The sequence below is a fragment of the Falco naumanni genome, chromosome Z (genome assembly GCF_017639655.2).
Source record: "Falco naumanni isolate bFalNau1 chromosome Z, bFalNau1.pat, whole genome shotgun sequence".
NCBI lineage: Eukaryota > Metazoa > Chordata > Aves > Falconiformes > Falconidae > Falco > Falco naumanni.
The window spans coordinates 17,471,225-17,488,697 of NC_054080.1; the positions used below are offsets into that span (position 1 = coordinate 17,471,225).

The 17,473-nt window shown below is 50.7% G+C and overlaps 1 protein-coding gene across 2 annotated transcripts; it reads left to right on the top strand.

Moving 5' to 3' along the window:
• The first annotated feature begins 11,616 nt into the window (after nucleotides 1–11,616).
• Nucleotides 11,617–14,742, top strand: SPINK4 (serine peptidase inhibitor Kazal type 4). Of its 2 annotated transcripts, XM_040580342.1 has the most exons (4): nucleotides 11,617–11,678; nucleotides 12,664–12,698; nucleotides 13,025–13,137; nucleotides 14,601–14,742. In XM_040580342.1, the coding sequence occupies exons 1-4, from the start codon at nucleotides 11,618–11,620 to the stop codon at nucleotides 14,653–14,655; spliced, it is 264 nt and encodes an 87-aa protein (XP_040436276.1). In that variant the 5' UTR covers nucleotide 11,617; the 3' UTR covers nucleotides 14,656–14,742. The 2 variants fall into 2 exon arrangements, with proteins under 2 accessions (XP_040436276.1, XP_040436275.1); XM_040580341.1 differs by lacking the exon at nucleotides 11,617–11,678 and having other exon boundaries at nucleotides 12,539–12,698.
• The last annotated feature ends 2,731 nt before the right edge of the window (nucleotides 14,743–17,473 follow it).

Consider the following 17,473-nt stretch of genomic DNA (forward strand, 5'->3'; position numbering starts at 1 on the left):
CACGTTTCTGAGGAGGGAGTTTCCTCATGTCCATCATCAAGCCAGTTAGAAGTGCCTGGGCAAGCAGGTCTGGGCACCATCCAACATCCCTCAAAGTTGCATGTGATTCTTACAAGTGGCAGGTCCGTGAGCCTGGAAAGAAACCTCCTTGGAGCTGCCCCATTAGCCTTGTCTTGGCCAGCAGCAGAGATGGTGGGAGCGCTCAGCGTTGCCCTTCGGTGTAAGGCACTAATGTTGCTGTTCTCGTGGGTGCTGCAGGCGCCTTGTTCACAGCTGGCTGGAGAGGAGACAGCGGGCATCAGTGACTCACTGGGTAACAGGCTGACAGCCGACCAGGCAAAATCCTGCTGGTAGTCAGGCGGACTTGTGTGTATCTGGTTAGCCCCATGAACCTCAGAGTGCTTCAGGGACACCGGGTGATACTCCAGTGGTTTTCAAGTGCAATGAGTAACTCCTGCCAGTAGTGCTTAATGCTACTATTTCATGTTACTGTTTACTTTGTCTCACGAAAAGTGACTGCAAGAAGTGAATCTACATTCTTCTCATTGGTTAAAATTACTTCCCAACACACACACCACTCCCACTTCCCTCAGCTCTCTTGGTCTGCTGATTTCAGCAGCCTCTGGTGCTGCTTGGTGGGCCGCCAGAGTCCTGGTCTGTGGAGCTGGGCTCTCGTCCGACATGTTTGGATGCTCCTTCAATGTTCATTCAATGACTGCTCGCAGACACTCTTCCAGATTAAGACGCCATCTGTAGACTTCGAAAAAGTGTACTGTGTCCTATCTGTTGAGGTCCAACAACATTGCTGTTTCTTAGTCTCAAGGCGGGCACTCTTCTGTGAGATCAGATGCTGCAGTGGCTATTCCTCTTGGTTTCTGTTAAGGTTTGGACCAGCTGGACCTCACCAGGTAAATGTTTTGTCATCTGATCCCATGGACTATAGCTGTTCAGTGCTACACACAAGCAAGGACACGTGCTTTTTTATTACTGCCTGTTGTGAAAACTTGCAGTGAATGGCCTTGGTTTGAGATGCTGTGCTGAGAGAGCGGAAACAGGGAGACAGTGCCCAGGGAGTATGGCTGTTGCCTTCAGTGGGAGAGTCTGCACTCATCTTTAAATACTGAAATGGTCAGTGATCTCCGGCAGCAATCTTGAATCTGGATAACTCTACCTTGCTCTGGGACAAAGGAGTTTCCTTTTTCTGGCAGGCTAAGGAGTTGACTTCAGGTCTCAGTGTCTCTTTGCCCTCCCCAAGTGGCTTTCACTAACCACTTCAAAATTCCTTTGGAGGATGGGCATTGCTTTCACCATGAGGAAGCTCAAGGAGAAAGAGTTATCCTGAGTCAACGTGCATGACCAGAGATATCTGCTTCCTCTTTTCTGTTGACTTACATGTTTCTCAGTTCTTTCTGACACCTTTTGCAAGTCAGTCCAATAATCACCTCGTGCTTTGGTTAAAACTGGTGTTGTGAGCATCATGATGACAATGCTGGTGTCCATGACACTAATACCATCATTGCTGATATTCTCAGTCAACGTTCAGCTAAGGACCAACTCATAAATTATGTCCTTCAATGAGCAAACCCAGCTTTCAAAGCTTCCAGGCTCTCCAGACAACTTTTATGGATCCGTTAGCAAAAGGCAACCCAGCAATGTGTTTCTCAGCAGACAATCCATGCTCCAGAATTTGCACATTGGTCCAGAGTTTCCATGTTTCACTGTCAAATCTGGACTTGTGCTAGTAAATTTGTCTTTCCTTTCAGCTTTGAACTGGGTGCTTGTAGGGAAAGTTCCCAGTGGTGCATTGCATTGAGAGTCAGACCTTGACTGTGACTCGAGGTGGAGTAAATTTGATTTCCTGTGACACTATTACGAATGTCACATCTTAAATTTAGCTATCAATAACAAAAGCTAGCAATAACAGCACAGTGTTCAGTACAAACATCAGAGGGTTAGGAAGTGTCTACCATATTTTTCCACAGGTCCATTGTAATACCTTACTATGAATGCCTGTGATGTTTCATGTGAGTGGTATAAAAATCATTTTTTTTTTCCATGGAATCGCTGTCTTGCTTGCACTCAACACAGCTCTGGAAGTAGAGCGGGACTTTGTGATGAAAGAAGCCTCTGCTGCAGCCAGGGATCATTTGCACTCTGCACACATGCAAGCATGCAATCATGTGTGTATGGGTAAATATATAAATCTAAGCATGTAAAGGCAGACCTATTTGAGGTATAGAAGTAAGACGTCCTACTGAACCTGTGAATGAGGAAATAGAAGTACAGACCTTAAAGGAAAATTGCATACATGCATGTCCTCAGGCAAAGTCTGGCTGCACAGGCTGCACATCAGCATTCTTCAGCTTTTCACCGTTGCAAGCTCCACCCCAGCCCAACCTGTGAAGAGTCCTTGGAGATCTCACTTTTCCAGTCACATCGAAATCAACTTCTAGCTCCCTGGATTCACTGTGGTGGTGACGTTCTTTTTTGGTGAAGCTAATTTTTAGCTTTTTTCTCCCTAAAAAAAAACACTGCGTTGCACGTGAATACATCTGTCTGCCCACCATGCCTAATGGCTTGTAAATCTAATTTTAATCAGACTTGGCAGGTGGAAGAGATCGTAAACATCCAAAACACTTGCTGAAACAAGACATCAGGATGCAAGAGGGTGAAATTTCACCAGTAACATGGCAAGCCATTGGTAGGTAAGGATCAAAGAACAAGGTGGAAGAGGGAGGTTATAAGCCCTGTACCCTTAGAAGAAAAGCAAAGTTCTCAGGGGGGCATGGCAGAATCCAGGAAAGCATGTGAATATGTCCCAGATGGTGGTTTATGAATCCTGCAGATCATGGATGAATTTGTTTCATTCTCCCAGGTCCATGCTGAGGTCAGTGTTTTTTAGCCATGGGGACAGCACCAACTGCTGCCACAGGGCAACCGCTCCTTGCCTGAAGAGCAGCGTATGGTCACCACCAGCACTGCAGGGGTGTATCCACATGGAAATGCCCTGTCCCCTGGTCCACAGCAAAACATGGTCCCTCTAAGTGCATGGCCTTGTGGACTTGAAGGTGGCTGGGACAACAGAAGTGCAGGAGCTGGTGCAGCTGTTCTGAGTATCTCTGTGTCAAGCCTCACAAGCCCTTTTCTGGCCAGGGAGGGCATGGAGAAGCACAGCCATCACAACAGCTCTCCTGCCAGCTTACCCCAAGCTCTGCTTGCATCATGTTGGCTTCTCCAGCGAAAGCAGGAGTTTGGACCTGTGACCTTGCTCTTCAGTGTGGTCTCAGCAGCCCTGAGCATCCCTGGGGACAGCATCAGGCCCCGCATGGGTGAGCAGACACGGGCTGCACTGGAGTGAAGCCCACAGCCTCGGGTGGCTCACAGGAGCAAAAAAACATGCAGCACACTTCCTCATGGCATGAAAGTGGTTCGTGGGATGAACACGGCTTGGGCAAGAAGCAGGCAAGATGAGAGGTAGGAAGGGTAAGGTTGGGAGCTGGGGAAGGGCAGATGAAGAGGGCTGGTGGAGAGCAGGGAGCTTCGCATGGGATGTCCCGGTTCACAAATGCCCTCTGGTGGCACCGTGCACCCTGAATATTGGTGACAGACCCTGCATGCATGCACGCTCTGGACTCCAGCCTGTGCACTGTGCTGGGCACCTACACTCACAGCTGCCTTAATAGAAACGCTGCTTCCAGGAGTGCCAGCAGGACAGACATATGCTCCCTCTCCAGTGGTGTGGTGTGGGGAACACCCTCTCTGAGGTCATTGCTCCCTTCAAGGTGTGCAAACCCCCAGGGATGTTCCCAGTGTCTTCCTCTCTCTCCCCTTCCCCCGCCCCCCCCCCAACTCTCCCCTACTGTGAGGCATGCTGAGCAGGTGGGTGGGCGAGCATCACTGGTGCATAGAACCGCACCATTCAGGCACATTTCTCTGTTTTTCTCCAGCTGTTGTTGCAGCAGTGTGGAGCAGTGTATTTTCACAGGGCAGGGTCCAGAGGCAAGGGCATGGCTCTGTGCTGCCTGCAGGTCACCCTGCCGCAAAGCCATGAGGCTGAGTGTCCCAGCATGGCTCCCTACTCTCGGGATTTTGCTCTGCAAGGCCACTGCTTGCCACTGTGTGGGTTGCAGAGCTCTTCTGCCAAGGTGCTGCTTTAGGAGGAGGGTTGGGAAGGGCTGACCAGCTGGAGGGACAGGTAGCAGGCAAGGCAGACAGACAGCAGAGCAACAAGTGAAGGGAGGCAGAAAGCTCTGGAGATCCAATAGCAACATCGAGCTGCCCTTTGCTGAAAGTCCAGAAATCACGGACAGCACTGTCTCCATGGGAAGATGTCTCATGAGAGACGAGGCAACAAGCTTTGTCTACAATTTGCAATGCTCATTGCTTGAAATAAAGGCTTGAAACTGGTCCAGCTTTGTAGAGTGCAAGACTCACATTTGACATCATCTTACAAACCTAGAAGCCTTTTTGCACAGTTCCTCTTTACTTTCTGCTGCCAACACTGAATTGGTTTTGTGGGGTGTTCTTGCACAGTGCAGCAATTTGGGAAAGGTGCCAAGCAGCCGTGAAATAACAGGTGCCAACATAGACAAGCTCCTGCTTACTTCCTTGCCTCCTGAGTGGTGACAGCAAGTCCTGCTGCAGAATGAGGGTGCCCCATACATGTGATGGGAAAGGTGCATAAACCTGTACGTCCTTATCAACCCTACGGGGCCGATTCCCCCTTTTATTTTGGTTGCAGCCAAATCTGTGACAAGTGCACATGTGCATCTTGTTGGGATGGTGCTAAGCTGTGTCTCAGGTCCCATTTTGTGTGCTTGCTCACCTTGGCAGAGAATTGAGAGTAATCCTCTGCAAGAGGCGCACGGTCAGACCTGTCAGAGCACAGGGAGGTGCCTGCAAAGCTTTGGGGGTGTGTGGGTTGAGGAGTAAGAGAGGAAAAAAATAACTTCATCTGCACGGAAACTCTTCACCAGGCAAGAAGCCATATTATTCCTGCAGTTACATTCATCTATGTGAAGAGAAACTTCCAAAATTTCATTGTTACAGTCTTTGGCATTTTTAACCTGAAGAGTTCCTTTATCTGTTTTGAAGTTTTTTTTTGTTGTTGTTGCTACGTACATCATAGATCAGCCCAAGGTATGGTGCCATACACATTCCTTTCTATCCACCAAAATAAAGTTAAATAGGCCTTGCCAAAATTTGGCTCCAAAGCCAGCTCAGGTTGGGTCACTGATGCACTTACAGAGTTCCTTGTGAGGCTCACCTTCTGTTGGTTAGGGTGGCTCCTGTATGCCCCTATAGCATACAGCCTGAATCATGTGTTACAGCAATTTAAACACAAATCCATTACAAGGGTCTTCAGGCTTTGTACTTGTCATTATCAGCAGGGCATTTCTTCTTTATGCACTGCTTTGCCTCCTGGGACAGACAGCAGCAAGCATAGCATCTGTCCAGAGGTGCCAGGACCTGACTGGGCCCTTGAACAGTGTATTTTCCAGAGCAGAATCTCAGATGAAGGTTGCACCCAAAGGTGCAGTTTGGTGCCACTGTTGAGCTCATTTTGCTTGACAGGTTCACAAAGCAGAAACTTCACATTAGCGTCTGGCTACTCAAAAGTAAGCTGCTTGCAATACTTCTAGTTCTGCTCTGATCCACCAGTACAGATTTAGATGGCCCTAGTGTGAGAGTAAAAAAAAAACCCCAAAGATGTCAGTTAACTGAAAATGTTGCTATCTCAACATAAATGAGATGTCTCAGGGACAATTTTGCTCTGCAACCTGCAAAGTTCACTCTGCAACTTTTATGAGGAATAGAAACCAAAATGGCCTGGAAGAAACAGGAAGGGTTCCACTGCGTGTGAGGGTGCCCTTCTCTTCAATATTTGTTGTGGCTCCCTCCTGGTGTTCATTTGTACATACCCAAGTAGTTAATAGGTCATTTGGAAAAAATGTTACCTGCACAGTAGGTGGGCTTTGAAGTCAGAAGTAGCAGGCAACCTCAAGGATACACAGTACTGCTTTTAGTATCTACGCCTAAGACCTGTTTTTTCGTTCTCTGGCAATTTAGCTAAAGGGAAAGTGCTGAGCAGTGTGTGTGCCTGCACATTCACTGTAAAAACAGCACACTGGAGAGAATTTCATTCCTTGAGTTTTCTTCACATGGATGCTGCATCCCCCTGGACACATAGAAGAAAGTGGAGACAAGTGTGAATGTTATCAGCAGCAATGTGGAAAGTTGGCCAGGCATGACTGGGTGACCCTGCTGCCAAAGATCCATGCAAATACAGCGTCACTGAACAACACCCTCTCAATGCACAGTGAAACAGAAAAGTTTCGCTGATCCTCTTGCACCACATCCCTTTTTACATTAATTCATCCTGGGCTGGCTTTGGGGGCTTTAGCAACTGGCAGACTGGGAAGACCAGGCCTTTCCTGCAAAAGCCAAGACACCTCCTCCACAAATACTTGCCAAGAGTAGCTGTCATTTTGATGGGGAGAGCTGGCACATGTGCTACCTGCTTTACTCCAGTGTGGTGCTAAACACGGGATGATGAGCATTCAGTCCTACACAAGACGGAATTAGCAACACTCTTCACAAAACACATAAAACACTGAGGTCCAGTGTTTTGCTCATCCAGATGAACGAAACATTCATACAGATTCGTTCATCCAGAAACAAACTCCAGGGAGAAAGAGACTCCAAAATCAGATTCTTTTGTAAATTACAGTGGGTGCAAGTTCCCAGATAAACAGTAGAGTAGACATTGGCACGCTTGGGACAGCCGATACACCTGCCCCTGCTGCCAGCATCCAGGTTAACTGTGTCAGCTCAGAGCAGGGGGGCACAGTCCCACAGCAGTCCCAGCCCAGCTGGCTCAGTTCTGCCCATCTAGCCCAGGCACACAGCCTCATCCCCTCCCTCATGCCAGCACGGTGGCTTGGTTTACCCCATGCTGACCATTTAATGGCTAAAAAGCGAATCCATGGTTTTCTGCTGTTTTGTCTGCTGCAGTGGTGATTTGGATAGCTGTCTCTCATGTGGGAGCACGTGGAGAAAGCAAGGTCAGCACTATCCTTAAGCTGCCCAGAAGGTGCAGGGCATTTGAGGATCCCAGATGCATTCACAGTGTGTCTTGCAGTCCAGAGGTACGAACAGGCAGGGAAAAAACCAAGGGAGAGGAGAGGCAGGTGTCCTTGGGTTGGGGCAAGATGCAGCAACTTCTGCCCAGCTACAGTGACACCAGCTGTCAGTTAAAGCAGGGGAAAAAGGTGAGGAATGGGATGCTCCCCCCAGCCTGTTGCACGTCTGAGGTCCAGCACACAGCCTGGTTTGGTGGGAAGCTCTAATCTTCCCCAGAGTGATGATGTCTTAGCCCTGATGCTCTGCTGGTGGGAGTGTCAGTAGGCAGAAGGACTCATCCATGTACTCACTCTGTGTTCTGCTCTCACAGCCGTCGGTGTCACTGGGAAACTTTTGAACCATCAAAGAAATAATGAATGTTACTCACTGCCTGCCACGTGGGAGTATTTACCCACAGTAACAAAGAGAGGAGGGAGGCAGCCAAAGGTGTGGTTTGGATCCAGAAAGTCCGGTGAAACTGCTAGGAAGTGGTGACGGCTGGTCCCTGCCCCTGTTATGCAGGGAAACCTCCTCAGATGTAAGGCTTTGGCTCCCCTATATATCCAAAGGAAAACTTCTCAACACCTGTATCTCTGTTTTCGGGGGGTTTTTTTTGCATGCAAAGGAGAACAAATCAGTCCTTCTCCCTCCTACTTGCGTGAGACCTCAGGGTAAGCAAAGATGCAGAATAAGGACTATCATTGTCTCTGTAAACACCATCTGGAGGCAAGGAGGGAGCTAAGGATGAAAATGAGTGTGGTAATTGCCCCCTCGTGCAACAGAAGGATGAACCATGGGCTCTGGGCTTGGGCTGCAGGAGCAAGGCAGCGCTCTGCTTCTCTGGTACACTGCAGTGTTTGTCGGTCCTCGGAGTCTGCTCGTATGCAAAAAGCCCTGGGAGGAGCAGCAGAACAGGAGTTAAAATGTCGGGGCAAGTGCAGCAAGCCAGGAGGCCAAGAACAGCCGTGAAATCCAGGAAAGGCAACAGATAAAAGCAAAGAATCCGCAGGTGCTGGGTGGAGCAGTGACGACACCAAGGCCACACCACAGATAAGGCCACCAGGCAGACATGGAGCAAGAGCGATGTGACGCAATCCGGCTTAGCCTCCTGCCATCTGTTCCCAGCCAGACGGAAAACCTGCGAACAACACTGTGGTCACCCAGGAGGCAAAGGAGTGATAAAGGCTCATGATATGACAAGCGATGCTGGGTGGACGACATTGACATGGGTGGGTGGGTGCTGGTGAGCGTGTGGGAACCAGCACAAATGCAGGGGCAATGCCACGAGGGAACAAGCATGGGAATGGTTTTGGAAGAAAAATCTCCTTCCTTGTTGCCACCGTCTCCAGCAGAGTTTCTCTGCCTCACCACTGGTGACACTAAGTCTCCAGCTCTGCAGGCGAGCCTGGGACTTTCATACCTGTCTCTCCTGTGTGTCTTGCAGGGCTGTGGCTAGTGAGAGTGTGAGGAGGAGGTGGCAGAGCCAGGACCCCCACCCCTGTCCTGGGGTCTGAGGGCAGCCCCGGATGCAGGGGATGGGGAGCAGCACCCCTGTGTGCTGCTGTAGCGCTGGGAGCCTGGGACCCACCAGGGACAACAGAGACATGCCCTCCATGACACCGCCAACACAGGGGAGGAAAGCCCAGACTCAAATGCATGAGTGTCTCAGATGTAGCTGGACCTGCATGGCCAATATGAGGGTAAGCAGTGACCAGATCTGCTGTCCCACCTGAGGAAGAATTTCCCCACCTCTTCTTTGAGGGGGGTTGTAGGCAAGACTTTTGTCAAGGGCTGCAAGCCTCTGCTTGAAAGAAAAGCAGGAAAAGACAAAACCAGTTTGTAAGAGGTGATTTCCGTTCATCACCTCTTAGCATGTCATTTTAATTTGCTCTAAGGCAGTGCAATTTGAACACCATTGAGGAGCCAGGTTGAGGAAGATCAAGCCTCATACTGGCCAACAGCTTTTCCACAGCCCTGTATGACCTGCTGCCTCCGGCGCAGAGGGGATGCAGATGTTTCCTGCCACCCTCCACCCAGGGAGAGTGACCTGGAGTACACAACATGTCCCAGCTGCACAGCCTCAGCCTGTTGCTCCTTCACTGCTGCTGGCGTGACTTAAAGAACCAGGCCATGCTCAGGACCAGCAGCACAGCATGGTTCTCTGCAGTGGTGACACTGGACGCACTATGATTAGCTTTTGGGTGGCTTTTTTGGTAGTAAAAACATTGAAGAAGACTGTAAAGGCCCATGATAGCCCTTGCCCAGGGCTGTGCTGAGTGTTGATGTAGGAGCAGCCTGGAGGAGGTGACCTCATGTTGTCCATGTTGTTCAGTGTTGGCTGGGACCAGATTTGCAAGGTGGGTGCCTAAGGAAACACATCTGCACGCGCCAGAGGATGACAGCTGCTGTGACCCCAGGACACAGAGTGGTGGAGGCAGGGCCCTCCAGGGCTTGCTTACCAAACCTTGTGCACAGCAAAGCTTGGTCAGGGCATCTGTGGTTTTGTACGTGGCTCACTGGGGATGGAGATCTCCCACTTCCCTGCTGGTCTGGGTTGCTCACCCTCCAGGGTAGAGGTCTGTTTCCTAACTCCCAACCTGAACATCTCAGGGCTATAGTTTGTGTGTTGCTTTTTATTCTGTCATCTGGCACTACCAAGAAGACGTTGGCTCCATCAACTGCCCAACCAGCTGTTGTAGACTGCTATCAGATCCCCCCTTGGCCACCCCTGTACTAGACTAAACAAGACCAACAGGCCTCCATGTGCCTCAGGAACAACTGCTAATGCAGTTAAATATTTACTTTAGTTGAGGGATTTCCAAAGTGGAATAATAATAAAAGCCAAAGGTTATTGAACTGTGTAAACTCCATGAAGAGGGAACATAAAACATGTGCAGAGCCTTCTTGACAGTGCGGAGGAAAGTTTCTGCAAGGGGAACCCTGAATCAGTCACTTTCCCCCTTCCCAAAACCGACCAGACAGCCCTGCTGAGCTGGGTGCCAGAGCCTCCCAAGGGCAAGGATGGAAGCAGCCTCATGCAGGGCCCACATGCCTCTGGCCATGGGGAATGCTCACCAAGCCATTCCCTCTTGTCTCAGCCAGCTAGGGCCAGTGTGTACCTTCCTAAGCCTCAGGTAAGGCTGTGGGGAAGAAATGTCCTGAGCGCAGTCATGTTCAGCTACTCAGCAAGTGCAAATGTGCATGCTGTGGGTGCCTAGAGCTCTCCCAGTCTGCTGGTAGTTTCTGTAGGACACCTACCCCCTGCCTGACCCTTGCACACACAGCACATCCTACCTACTCCCAGGGTGTAGGAGACCCCCTGTTACTTCTGACCCAGACTTCATCTCAGCAAGTCTGTACCAAAGGAGTTTTTAGTCAACACTGATCTTCAGCTACAATGCCGACTCTCCACCCAGTGGTCCTCTTTTCCATCTTTCACCCTTCAACAATTGATACTGATTCACCAGAGGAAGGTGGGGATGGATGTTGAAAGTTCAGCTTCTCAGAAAGAGGTGATGGGGATGCTCACATGGAAAGATGGATATCAAGCATCCAGTCTTGTAGGCAAAGCAGCTGGGAACTTCTGGGGTGGTGATGCTTGCTGAGAAGTCCTTCACTGAAGAGTTGGCGTCTCTAACCACTGAGGATCCTTTCTGGCCTTGCTTTCCCCTCCTTGCTGTATGTGTCACCTCTATGTAAACTGGATATCCATGCATACAGCCCCCTACCATCACACTGAATTTTATGATAAAGATAGTTTTGCTCTGTTCATCTCAGCTGTGACCCATTCATGTAACCAAGCTGGTGAGCAAAAGCAAGGTATTGAACTGCCTGTGCTGCGGGGTGGAGGAGCACAGACAACAGCTGCACCTGCAGCTCCCTGCTCCCATTCAGCTGAGTTTAACTCCCTCCAGCCCCTCCGCATGCCCAGCCTGTCCCATCCCACCCAGCTACGGGGTGGGCTTGCTGCAGCAGAATGTCAGGCCCCCTCTGTGTTTGAGAGCTCCCTCCTGGGGTCCTGCCCAGTGCATCAGGCAGCTGAATATCTGCCTGGCCGGGTCTCACAGAATAATGCTCAGACCACAGTGCAGCCAAGAAATCAGCTTGAATTTCCTGGCTTTTCCATGTGAAGCCTCCCAACCCAAACGGGGATATCTGCCACACATGAAGAATGGCAGCTGCAAGTGGTTCAGGTGAGATACACGCAGATGTAAACCAGCTGGGTGGAGCAGAGAAGAGCAGCGTTGCCCAACCCAGACTGTAAAGCAGCCTCTAGTGCCAGCACTAGGAGCTGGCATATGGCATTGGGGTGGCTTATCAGTTGCATGAGAGCACCCAAGCGGTCTCTGGGTGCACAGTCCAGCTGTTCCCAGCGCAGATCAAATGCTGCTCAAAATGCTGCTTTTCCCAGCACTGATGAGATAAGCTGGTGCCCTCCTCTATAAAGCAGTCAGGAGTAGAGCGAGGTGCATGAGCGTGTGTGCCTGAACCAGCCATGCCTGCGAGGGAGCTGCTGGTTGTGGCGGTGGCACTGGTGACTCTTGTCACTGCCAGCGGTAAGCCTGCTCTGCTGCTGGCAGCCAGCTCTTTGGTGGTGGCTTGGGAACGACAGAGGGACCAAAAATGGGTGGGAGGGCAGAAAGACCCAGAAGTTCAGGTTTGGAGGGGAGGTGAGGAGGGCAAGCAAACACAGGGGCAATGTGGTGGGGAAGGACTGCAGCAAACACACCGTGCCTTATTAGCAGTTTGGGGCAAGGGTTGCAGGCTGGTTCATCAATGATATTGCATTCAGGAGAGGGATGGGATAGGGGACGGGCCGCAATTTGAATGAGAACTGAGATGTGGGAGGACAGCACATATACTGGGGTGGCAGCTACTGTTGTTCCTGTATCCATGAAGACCTGCAAGTCTGTGCAAGAGCACTATGTGCTCAGAATGTTCATGTGGGAAGCAGCTGTTTGTAGACTCTGAAAAACCGACGCTACCTAGGTGCATGTAGTAGTGGTACTGCAGCAGCCTGCGTGTGAGTCCTCATATTCCCAGGGTATTCATGCACTGCACAGACAGACTGTGAACTGTTGCTGCCGCTCTGTCTAACAGCAGAAGAGGAGTCCACTGAATGCAGCCCTCCCTGGGCATGGCTGTTGACCAGCTGTGCAGTGCCACCCAGCATCAGGTCTCTGAGATACCCCATGTCCCCATGCAGCACTGCTTCAGTTCACATTTCCTGGGACATGTTGGATGCTCCTGGTCCAGAAACTGGGAAAGAGGGCTGTTGAGAGAAGGATTGGGGTGGGAACAGGCATTCCCAGCTTTGTCCCAGCCAGCTCAGCTACAGATGGAGGCTGCACTGCTGGCAGGGCGGCAGGGTGGCCTGCAGAAAACTGACCCCTACCTCACAAAACCCACACAGCTGATCCGGGTCCTGAGTGGACCCTGCACCACCTTGCCTTCCCTTTGGATGTGATCCTTTGTCGATGTTGCCTGCTCCTGCCACTGGTCACAGGTGTGCCACGCTCATGGGTCCCTGCTCTGTTTCAGGGGCAGAGGTGAATGAAGAGAAAGGCCTGAGAAGGGTAAGAGGTTTTTGGTTTTCCTTGTTCATGGCTTGAGGTAGGATTTAGTGCCTGGCATGCCTGGGAGAAAGGCTATTCCCAGCAATGATCCCCAGCCTCATGGGTACTGAAGCTCCAGCATCAAACCCACATCAAAGCCCAGGCTGTGAGTCCCACCGAGGGATATGGTGGCCTCTGCTCCCTGCTTTCCCACTGTGTGTGCATGCCCTGTCCTGTCCGGGACAGAGGGAACCAGGTTGCCAGTGCCGCTTGCTCCTGCCTGGGTGCTGTGAGAGCAGATGGGTGCTGTTGGCACTGAAATGTGTGCTGTGGTTTCTCCTTTCCAGCCGGTGTGCGGAGACATGGTCGAGCTGCAGGCCTGCCCCCTCCTGCATTTGCCTGTCTGTGGAACTGACGGGAACACCTATGCCAATGAATGCCAGCTCTGTGTACAGCAAATGTAAGCTCGTGCCCTTGGCAGAGACCTCCAGGAGTCTAATTTTGGCCCTCTGAAACTGGGTGCTTGTGAAATACTGTCATTCAGCCTCCCCTGTGCCTGGGAAAAGCCATGGCAGGTGGGAAGCACACGTGTTCCTGATAGTAAAGGGGAAGAGGACTTTTGTATGTCAGCTGAGCTGGGCAGTGGGCTGTGAAACCTGTGAGCTTCACTTCCCTGAGCTGGCAGATAGGTGCAGGGGTGCCCCCAGCCCTTGCCTGCCCCATCCTTGGCACTGCATTTAGTGACTACCATGCAGTTGCAGGGTGGGGGACTCGGCTCCTTGTGTTGGCAGGGGACTAATCCCACAGAAGAGCTGAATATTCATCTGTCGGATTGGCTTGCTAAATCAGACCACCTTGTGGCTGCATGATCAGCAGATCCAAAAGGTGAGGTCAGGAGTTCGTGGCCAGGACACCCTCCAACACGAGTGCCTGCAAACTACCGACAAACCAGACGCTCTCTGCAGAGGATGGGAGAAGGTCCCACTATCTGTGCTGCCTGCAATTAGAGACGGGAGAGTGGAACATAGATGGGCAAAAAAGTCAACTCGGCACATAGCGTGGACAGTCAAGTAGCACCGCTAAGCCCGTTAAAGGGGCCTCTGTGAATGCAGATGCCCTGTGATGTGCCTCTTGTGGCAGAACTTCAAACTGAAAGTACCACCATAAACTTGAGGGCTAGGGCAACAGGGACCCCATGAAAAGCACAAGGATTGCTTCGGGGCAGTGATTTTATCCAGGCTGGGAAGTGATTGCCTGAGTAGGGTTTCCTGCTAGAAAAGGACTGAGAGCAAAGATCAGGTTGAACACAGGTCAGCAGTGCACTTGCACAGAAAATAATACAAACTGTGTGCTGGCCTGCAGGAGGAGAGGCATGATCAGATTGTCAAGGGAAGCTGCAAGGAGGTATGGAGGAGCTGCATCTGGCTAGTCTGGGTGAGAGGAGGCTTGGGGGGACCTAGCAGCAGCCTACAGTTGCAAACAGGATGGAGCCACACTCTTCTTGGTGGTAGCAGGTGATGCAACACAGGGCAACAGCCACAAGCAGCAGCCTCAGGGGGTACAGGTTGGACACAGGGCAAACACCTTCCCCAGAAGGATGGTGCATCGCAGAGGTAGAGGGGCTGTTCACCCTTGTGGGGTGGTGGGTAGGGCTCAGACAGAGCCGTGGCCACCATAACCCTACACTGGGGACAGTCCTGCTGTGAGCAGGTTGGGCTGGAGTTCCACCACTACTGCTGCATGCCTGGGGAGAGGACATCTGCATGCCAGGATGGCTTGCAGTCACCTCAGCTTTTTAGACAGGAAAATGAGCAAGCCGATTTTATAATAGTCAGCTGTGTTCCATGGGCTGGACGGGAGCCAAAATGTGACTTAGGGAGTGTTTTTTTGAGCTCTTACTCTTTTTTTCCTATGTTATTCTAGGAAAACCAGGCAAGACATCCGGATTTTGAAAGACGGGGAGTGTCAAGATATCTGAGCTTTCTGGTACCTTTCCTGAGCCTAGAAATAGTTGATTAATTGATACAGTGTGCTCTGTGCTGACTGCACACTTAAGTTAGCAATGGTGAATAATAAAATAACACGCACGATCTTATTTCAACAGTACAGTTTTATGCAAGGCTGAGGGAAAACAGCACAAGCCAGTCCCACAAAGGGCTGCTAAAAGCATACAATCAAAACATTAATTTCAAATCCACATCACAAACCAGAAATATTTCACCCACATTTCTGTGAGAAAGGCCACATGGGAGCAGCAAGAAGCACATAGATTCCAGTGAAGAAGGTGCAGAAAAAATGCGAGTTTTTTCTGTAGGAGGCAATTGAGTGAAGGGAAAGTGAAGTTTCTTCATCATGGGAAAAGGTAACTCCCTGGCTCCCTAGTAAATGCCACCACTTCCAAAGCTGATGTACATTGAAAGTACATCGACACTTCTCATATTAGATGCTATTCAGTTTTTTATCCAAAAACCTTTCATAATGGGAATCAGCCCAGGCGACACATGGCAGCATGGAAACAGCCCAGGTGGAGACCCTGAATGCAAGTGACCATGGGTCTCTGCTCCAGTACTTGACAGCAACCTTCAAACTCTGAATTAATTACACAGAAATACTCTCAGGGAGCTGCAGGTTCCCAGCTGGTTGCTGAATTTCAGATCTAGGTCGCTCCTGGGTTCAGGGTCATCTTTGGGACTATGGCAGGGCGCAGTCCAACAAAGGTAACAGTGTAAGCGTCCATCAGCAGCCCTGGAGGCTCCCTCTGCTCTTTTGTCTCCCACTTCTACCAGATGGGACACAACTCATCTTTCACGAAATACCTAGTAAGAAGGTTGTATAACTTGGGTATGCAAGGGGTCCTCTTTTCTTACAGTGTCAGAGATTAGAGGGCACTGGCTAATCTGTGACATGCCTCCTGAATTCAGTTCAGTCCTGTACCAGATACAAACTACAGAATGACTGGTTGAGGTTCCTGATCAGTTTTGAAAAGTGCTTTGGTGTGAATTGAAACCCTTCAAGGACAGGTCTGTGCTCACCCACAGGGGATCACGCCGCTCTGACTTGCTACTATACTCACATGACTCATTTGCAGGCATCTAGGTAAGGGTCCAGGGTGCATCTGGTCCAGTCAAGCAAGCTCCCTGCAGTCAGTGACTGCTCTGTGAGTCTGCGAGCTGTGCCAGTGTCATGGCTAATGTGCTTGGCCAGCTGGCCATATAATCCGTCCCCTCACACCTCTTCCAGTTCTGCACCTTCCTGGGATCACCAGGTGGGACACCACAGCACCATAGTGCATGACAAAGCCATGGCTAATAGATTTAATGCTGCAGCTGGAAATAGCATTTAGGAGCATAAACCAGCCATGCTTGGTCAGATGGGAGATCCATCTGACCCAGCATTGACCATCTTCTGGCCCAGAGGTGGCTGCTGTTATTAAAGGCTTTTCTCATTAAAAGCTCTTCCGCAGGCTGAAAAGTCCTAGCCTGGCTAGTTGCTCAGAGTTGTCCAGAGCTTTGGTTGTCCCCATTTTCCTTCCCTGAACCCTTTCCACTTCTGCAGAGGAGGGGACACAGCTTCCCCACCTGTCCATGGCTACTGCTATTTCACCATCTGCTCATTTGTCCCAGGGCTCTGCAAGCCTGTTTCTCCCCTGCCACTCCTCGGGCAGCGAGGGGGAGGTGGTCTGGCTGCATGCTGCTCTCTGTGATGCCAGTCCTTCTGTGCAGACCTTCCGATGGTGTCTCCCCTGCATCATAGGGAAGGGCTTTGGAGGGGTTATCACTCCCAAAACATTTCCATGGTGAACAACACAAACACATTTCTCATCTCCCCCCTGGGGTTTTCTGCTCCTGCTGCCACCAACACAGCTGCACAGGCGGGGTGTATGTGGGCAGCTCTCTCCCAGCTCTCTGCCAGGACTGAGGGGAAGGTTATGCTCACCCCATGGTGCATAACTGGTACCCATTGTCCCACCAGGACAGGGGCACTGGCATCTCAGCCCCACACAGTGGCTCAAGCCACACAGGCAGAGTGGCTGCAGCCCGTCACTGTGTATCCCCTGAGAACCTGTATTTATTTGCAGAGACTAGGAAAAAACAACACAATTTGGGGGCTCTTCTGAAGAGGGAAACTGCATGCCTCCAGCACAACACGGAGTGCTTATTCAGAAACTGCAAAGCTAAAGCACACACTTATGGGCCAGATCTGCAAGGTCAAAGTGTGGGCAGCCTCAGGACAGGGTCAGTGTTGACTCTATGTGCAGCAAATCCAGTTATCTGTCCTCCATGGGGAGACTGGTGGATTTACCTGTTCATGTCATATGACTCAACAGCAAGTGGCAGACAGAGGGGAAGTGAAGGGAGTGATTTGACACCACCACAGACCTCAGGGGACAGTGCAGGACAGCTGGACCAAGCCTGGTGTGGAGAGCCTGACTCTGAAGCCTGATAGATCTGTCTGGCAAGGTCAGGCAAGATCCAGGAGGCAGCTGATGGACAGCAAGACAACAGCAGTGCACTGGTCTGTGGCAGGAGGTATGGATATGGCTTTGCACTTCTGCATACAGTTTTGCCTGTTGAAATTACCGGTTTCCCTTCTTTTCATGCTTCAGTTAAGGTAGGAGGAGGAAGGGATTATCTGCTCATAGGCACCATAGTTTGTCACACACAGCTACTGGTACTCCTGCCTCCAGAGAAGCATGTTGCAACCAGGCAAGTTGCCCTCAAACCTGCCTCAAGACAAGCAGTGAAGGACAAGCTTGAAAATTGCTTCTCTGTTGTTGTCAAGCAAGACAAAACTGC

What these genes read in the sequence shown, in the direction of transcription:
- SPINK4 (XM_040580341.1), top strand. Translation starts at nt 12,600, where the DNA reads ATGTTGCCTGCTCCTGCCACTGGTCACAGGTGTGCCACGCTCATGGGT. An exon ending in AAGAGAAAGGCCTGAGAAGG is followed by an intron (nt 12,699 to 13,024) that starts GTAAGAGGTTTT and finishes TCTCCTTTCCAG; the next exon opens with CCGGTGTGCGGAGACATGGT. An exon ending in CAGCTCTGTGTACAGCAAAT is followed by an intron (nt 13,138 to 14,600) that starts GTAAGCTCGTGC and finishes ATGTTATTCTAG; the next exon opens with GAAAACCAGGCAAGACATCC.